At 40.3% G+C, this 7457-nt stretch overlaps 1 protein-coding gene across 1 annotated transcript; it reads left to right on the forward strand.

Annotated features, from left to right (window-relative positions):
• The first annotated feature begins 1534 nt into the window (after window positions 1-1534).
• fscn2a (fascin actin-bundling protein 2a, retinal) lies at window positions 1535-6584 on the forward strand. Its single transcript, XM_078270066.1, has 5 exons — window positions 1535-2420; window positions 5199-5355; window positions 5439-5560; window positions 5660-5827; window positions 6379-6584. Exons 1-5 carry the CDS (start codon window positions 1598-1600, stop codon window positions 6582-6584), a joined length of 1476 nt encoding a protein of 491 aa, XP_078126192.1. The 5' UTR covers window positions 1535-1597.
• Window positions 6585-7457: the final 873 nt, after the last annotated feature.

Consider the following 7457-nt stretch of genomic DNA (forward strand, 5'->3'; position numbering starts at 1 on the left):
TTTTCATTCTGTAATTTTTCGTACAACATTTCATAAAACTTTTTGGAACAGCTAAAACACTTTTGCCTTAAAACAACACATCATACAAACTAATTTGTTTTGGCGCATATTTCAACCTGTACCAGGGAGTTCTGGGGCCCCAAGTTGGCCTCCACATGGAGGGGTCCGACATCCTGATTAGACTGAAACCTAAACTGGCTTTCAAAATGTAGGAGCACAAGCTATCTGAGCTCCTTAACCTGTACGACCTCAGTAAAAAGAATACGGTCCTTTGGCTACTACACACAGAAAAGTCCTACATATGTTTGTGCTCAACAAACAACTTCTTTAGTAGATTTGGGCTTTTACCAACCTTGTCTTAAGATTAACATTAGAGCATTAAACCCCCATGGTTGTCTGGGATCACAATGCTAATCACTCTTAACTGTCAAGGCTAATAGATGAGCGCAGCCTTTAAAAAGATTATCAAGAATAAATAATACACCTAGGATTTTGCTTTGTGCTATATTTAAATCACACACTTTTGTGGTTTAGGTATTTCTTTTATTTGTTCTCCTTGACATTACCCTCAACATTCCCAGGAACCTTGGTAAAAGAGGGTGGTAATGCTCTTACAAAGGTTGACCTTGGTGTGCACTGTGACAAAGGTCATGGAGTCATGTCATCTATTATTAATTGACTGATGGAATAACAGAGGAGGGTCTGGAAGAATTGGCAATAATTAGGTTGAGAATCAACAAAGTTGAAAGTGGAGCAAAGGCAAATGAACAATGTGTGTTCATTCAAATGCGTGCTATTCAAATCCCTCTTAGGTAAGCTCACACGCTTCCCAAATTTAAATATCTCTGAGAACTAGAAGCAAACATAATGTTGCTTGTCCTCTCTATCTGCATGTGGCAAGCTGGGGTAATAACTTTGTACCACTTTGGGAGTTAAGACTATGCTTCTAAATCAGTCAGCTATGTACATTAACCCTGGTCCAATGCAACCAAAATAACCTTTACTCTGTGGACATTTTCCAATTAGGCTGTGGCTGGCCAGCCGATTAAAGCAGGCTTGCCTGGCTACTAGTAAATGGAACTAAATATCAGAGTAACTACCTATAGGGAGTCAAGTTGACAAATTATTGTGCTAGTGTGAGTTACAAAAAAAGGAAGAAAAGGGTGGAGAAGAAAAGGAAGAGATGAGAGTAAGGGGAAGATAAGGAAGAGATAGAGAATGAATCTGAGCGGAGTGTGTACCGGAGAAGGAAGGGAGGAGGGGAGGTTTGCGGTTGGTGCACTGGTATGTGACGTCAGCGGCTTGTTGGATTGAGGTGCTGTGTCCTGCTGATTTTAATCCTAACTCATTAAGGAACAGAGAGCAAGTGCCTGTGCAAGCCCTCTGGGGAATGAGAGAAAGTGACGGGAGAAGGAAAGGACACTAGACAATCCATCAAGGCAGATAAGTTGAGCTAATTTACGGCTTGAGAGACAGAAGAAAATCAAGCATTTTATTTTTGCTTTTCAGTTGTTTCATGCCTGCTTTTCCCCATTACCCTTTCCCTTGTTAGTCCTAAACCTCTTTACTTACAATCTTAACTTGGGCCTCTTCAAGCATGCCCACAAACGGAATTAACAGGGCCCTGAAGCTACAGTTTGGCCTCATCAATTATGAGAACCGCTACCTGACAGCCGAGGCCTTCGGCTTCAAGGTGAACGCCTCAGGCGTCAGCATGAAGAAGAAACAGATCTGGACCTTAGAGCAGGATGAGCAAGATGGCCAAGTAGTGTTCCTTCGCAGCCACTTGGGACGTTATCTGGCCTCTGACAAAGATGGGAAGATCACATGTGGGGCGGAGAAGCCTGACCCTGACTGCCGTTTCCTTATTGTGCCTCAATCTGATGGTCGTTGGGCACTGCAGTCAGAGCTTTACCTGCGTTACTTTGGAGGATCGGCTGATTACCTATCCTGCTTCGCCCAAGCCATTGGGGAACAAGAGCTGTGGGCCGTCCATTTGGCTTTACATCCGCAGGCCAGCCTGCTCAGTGTGGCACGTAAGCGCTATGCCCATCTGTCTTCCTCAGATGGAGAGATCTCAGTAGACAGCAACATTCCCTGGGGTGTGGACTCCCTGGTCACCTTGGTATACCTTGATGGCAAGTACAGCCTGAAGACCTGTGACAGCCGTTTCCTTAGCAATGATGGCAAACTGGTAAAGGAGAACACCAATACTACTAGCTTCACATTGGAGCTGAAATCTGGAAAGCTGGCCTTTAAGGACTCTGATGGGAAATATCTGACCCCAGTGGGTCCAACAGGGACACTGCGATCTGGCCGATGTTCCAAGCCTGGAAAAGATGAGCTGTTTGATCTTGAGGAGAGTCATCCACAAGTAGTTTTTCAAGCCGCCAATAAAAGATTTGTCTCGGTCAAACAAGGTAATCAGCCTGTGATTTAGTCTTGAGAAAAAAAGCACATTATCTAAAATTGAATAGTTTCATACAAAAAAAATGGATTGGAGTACTACACTAACAGTATGATGTTCTCAATCCAGTATTAAGCATTGAGGAACTTTTAAGTGGAATGATTTTTTTTTCATTGGTGAAATTTGATTGTTTGCAAATACATTTTAAAGAAACTTCTATTTAAATTGAGTTGAGGGAAACGTACCTTCATGGTAACAAATGGGCATGAAAACAATATGGTGAACATGTAAGCTAAATGAAGCTAGAACTCCTCCCAAAGGTTCCATGCTGAGTTCACATTTAGGGAAAAGATATTATGAAATAGACTGACAGTAACAGCAACTATGGTTTTTCAATCACAAATCCTTGTGCACTTTATTGTACCAGTGTTAGCACTAGAGAGTAGGTAAGACCATTTTCAGATCCTTTAAAAAGCAGTGCATTTTCTTACTGTCCTTGTTACAGTTTATCTTCACTGTCTGTGGTTAAATGCAATAGTTATTGTCAAGGTACTGTTGATTTCAGTTGTCCTCTCAGATTGAATTCTATATTCTGCTTCCTTTCAGTTTTTGTTTTCCCTGCATTTCTCCATTTAATCTATACAAGTTTTTCAAAGCCACTAAAAAAATGAACCAGGATAACTAAAGTCTAGCCCTTGCCTATGTAAAAAAGCACAGTAGAGTACACAAGTGCCTTTTGACCAATAACAATAAAGTGCATTTCTGAGTGGAGCAGTACCACTGTTGGGGATTTTGGGCAAGTGTTGGCTAAGTGTATTTCAATATCACACTGTATAGTAATGAGGGATTATTAATAACTTCCAATAGCCTGGATTTGTCTAATTGAATCCTGGTTACATTACAGTAACCACAAAAGCTAATCAACAAAATGTATCAGCTAATGAGAGAGAAAGCCCTGCCTTTCTTGTCTACATGCTGGATCCAGAATGGTTGACAGCCGTAATGTGGAGGTAATTGTGGTAATGGGCTTTGTCATTTCCACTGTGTGTCCATTGAAGATTAAGTAGCGTGCAAATGACTTCAGGGCAGATCTGTGCCCCACGGGTGTCAATTACCATCAATGGACTTTAAGCCTTGCAGCTACTCGCTCTTTACTGTCATACATCGAGTGAAGTTCTCCAAATTGTGTGGATCTATGGTCGGCCAGTGTGGCAGTGAGGTGGCAGCAAGAGAGAAAGCTACAGCCAGGCCTTACCAGACAGATCAGTTACAAGGTCTCTTGTCAGCCTGCATGATGTGATCTTCTCTGTCCTGTATAATTATTCACGCAAATAATGTGGGAGGACAGGGAAGCAAATTGTGTTCTGATGCAGCTTTTCAAAGCTTTAAAATTTAATTTAAAATTAAAACAACCAGCAGCCTTATTTAAACGAGCTGTACAGTGCACATGCAATCCTATAGCATATCTGAGTAACAAGGTTCTCAAACTAACTTTAGACCGCAGTCATCATTATGCTTATGCATGACTAAGATTTCTGCATTAAAGGTCATCATCAGGGCAATATTTTAACAACCTGGTACTCTATTTTGATAATATAGAGCAAAGAATTACATTTTAACTGTACTGTTTGGCCTTGTGGCAGTTCCATGTTTTTTAAGGAACAAGGCACTGAAAGCTGCTTAGTGGGCCCTGTAGTGCAGATTTGCATTTCACCACTCAGGGAATTACAGCAAGCGAATGAACAGGAAGGGTGGAGGGGGTGACTGTAGGGGATTAGGGTTGTAACAGGCTTAAGAGAAAGGTTGAAGGACATTTCTTTGGCTTCTAATTTGAACTACAGCAGACACAGTTCAGTTGTACGTATGTGTCTGTGTATCATCCACCACCTAACCCACTCCACCAGACAGAGTTAATACATGTGGATTAAGTGCATAACACTAGATTGACTGCAAGTGATGCACTCGGGTTTAGTGAACAGACTAGCTGACTAATTTCAAACAAAGTGTGGATGCTATTCTGTGTTGGGTTTAGCTTTACAGTACTTAGACACTTGCTTTTGTATGCAAAACAGATCACACATTGATCACATCATTTGTTAATTTGTTAGCTAAATTTCACAAAGCGAGGCATGGGAACATCCACAGCTCACAGATGACTATAAAGCAGGTCAATTGTTTAAAGTGATCCTCTGCCCAAATATTTATTTTTAATATGAAATACTGAACCAATTCACTTGAAATGTGAAATACATTTTTAAACCATTAAACCAAAATTTTCATAGTGGAGAGAAAAGACAAAACATCCCAATGTTTCATCCTGCAGTATAATCGACTTCTCCAATCCAACCTGAGCAAAGCTTCTGATTTTCTATGATGGAGCAAACACGATGATCACCTTTCAAGTCTAACAGGGATGACTGTTTTACACTTCAAGAATGGATTCGGAAAACCGAATCAATGTTTTATGAAATTATTAATATTTGACATACAATTTGACATATTAAAAGTTAGCAAACATTGCAATCTAAAAATGTATTTAAAACCTAGGCCAGTTTTCATGATCAATGCCATGACGGTAATGCTGAGAATTGGGTCAATGCATCATCAAATATGTTGACATTTACTATTGCACTTGGACATGCCCTTACATTATTTGAGGCTTATCCGCACAGCTCTCCAGCCTTGAAGCAACGCCTTGCCAAAGCATTATACTGTACCATAGAATGCAACATTGTAATCTATAATATCTATTTAACAAAGGCAAAATGATCTTTTCTTCCATTATTACCAGGAGTGAGTATTTCAGCCAATCAGGATGTGGAGACAGACATGGAGACCTTCCAGATGGAGATTGATAAGGAGAGCAAAAAGTCTATGTTCAGGACCAATGGCGGATCCTACTGGACTTTAGTGACTCATGGAGAGATCCAGTCCACTGCCACAGAAGTGTAAGTCTTATAGCTTTCAAAGAGGAGTTTTTCTCTACGTTTTCCATTGCCTCTATCTAAACTCTCCATTTTGTTTTTCACAGAGAGGTCAATACAATGTTTGACATTGAGTGGCGAGGACAGAGGGTGGCACTCAAAGCAAGTAATGGAAAGTATGTTTGTACAAAGAAGAATGGGCAGCTTTCAGCAGTCAGCGATACAGTGGGTAAGTCCTTTCAGGCAAGCCATTTGAGATTCAATGCTGTGCCACAGTACATCTTATTGCACAAGAGATGAACAGTAGGCTATTTGTCCTTCATTGCAGGTGATGATGAATTATTCCTGATGAAACTCATCAACCGCCCTATGTTGATCCTTCGTGGAGAGAATGGCTTTGTGTGTCACCACAAGAACTCCAACACTCTGAACGCAAATCGATCCGTCTATGACATTTTCTCATTGATCTTCAACGATGGCGCCTACAATGTAAAAAGTCAGTGTTTTCATGTGTGCACAACATACTACATTTCTGCATAACAATAAGGGCTGTCACGATCATGTTGTCAATTTCAATGGCTGCTATCGAAATGATGCGATCATTGGCAAAATAGTTGTAGTTGCATAAAACAGATTTATTTTAAATAGCTTATTTTAAAACTGTTGTGTAGAACAAGCCATTATAATGTAACAAAAATGTGGTTCAAGACATTTATTAATGTAGGATGTTTAATATAAGCTGAAACATGGTCCTGACATTGGAACCTTGGACCGTGGAGACACCTTATTTACCCAGCGGATGAATATGCACCTAATTCACTTTCTATTTGTTGCCACATGCGTAACACTGGCTTTAAATTCCCTTGATTATGGAATCCAACGATTACGCAAAATGATCGCGGTCAGCTCAAATGATCAGAATCAGGCAATTATGTACGTAATAATTGTGACAGGCCCAATAACAACCAATATATCTATATCCTGTTTTAATAGATATTTAGCATTTACTCAATCAACAATCAATAATCCACTGATATCCCTCTGCAGGTGTCAATGGAAAGTTCTGGTACGTCTCTAGCAGTGGCCTAGTGTGCACAGATGGAGAAAAGCCAGAAGACTTTTTCCTTGAGTTCCTGGAACATGGACGCGTCGCCATCAAGGGGTCTGATGGCAAGTACCTTCGTGGAGACCAGGGAGGTACGCTTATGGGTCATGGTACAACCGTTGATGTATCTTCTCTTTGGGAGTATTGATCCCTTTCAATCAAGGTCCTCAAAGAGGGAGCAAGAAGGTGGGGTGCAGGACCCACTTCTATCAAATGAAGCAGACTGACCGGGTAAAAGAATTCTGCCTGTTTTTATACTAGCTGCCTGTTCCCATGTTTTTCTTTTAGTTTTTTTTTTCAAGAAGAGAACACTTTAGGAAGATATGTTTGGTTTTTATTGTACATGTTAAATGTTTTGTCTTTCAAATGACAATGCCAACATCAAACAACACATACATGTGTGAGCACATATAATTTCACAAATACAGAATAAGACAGCGGCTGTCCCAATTCTTTCAGCCACATTTTGTTCAATATAGGTACGGTGACAAACAAATATCTTTGAGGGCAGCCACACTGATAAGTCACTGAAGAAAGAGAGTTGCTGCCCTAACTTGTTGTGATGCTGCCTAAAGGACTAAAGGAACATTTAGTCCTTCTGCTGCGAATTTTCACAGCCTAAATATATCTCCAAAAGCTGAAAAAAACGTTACATAGATAGGCGATTTCTCTGTCTATCAAAACTGAAACAAATCTGGCAGAGAAGGACACCTCACTCCTGAACATTCACACACTAACTAAATATTAATGAAAAACAAACGATGGATCAGTGTGGCTGCATTCTTGGGTTTAGTAAAAAAACAAACAGGGATACTCATTTATAGACACAAAATTAACTTTATTTGGTCTAGGTGACTAGACCTAAGTCTCTCTATGTTTATCAGGATCATACTTCTGTAACCTCTGTCAACAATCCCACTGCATTTGTTTACAGCTTTTAAATGATTTTCAATACTTTGACATGTTCTGTAAGAACAGCGTGGTCATTGACGTCACTCTAAGCAATGGTAATGCACCACTG

Source organism: Sander vitreus, chromosome 15 (assembly GCF_031162955.1).
Source record: "Sander vitreus isolate 19-12246 chromosome 15, sanVit1, whole genome shotgun sequence".
Taxonomy (NCBI): domain Eukaryota; kingdom Metazoa; phylum Chordata; class Actinopteri; order Perciformes; family Percidae; genus Sander; species Sander vitreus.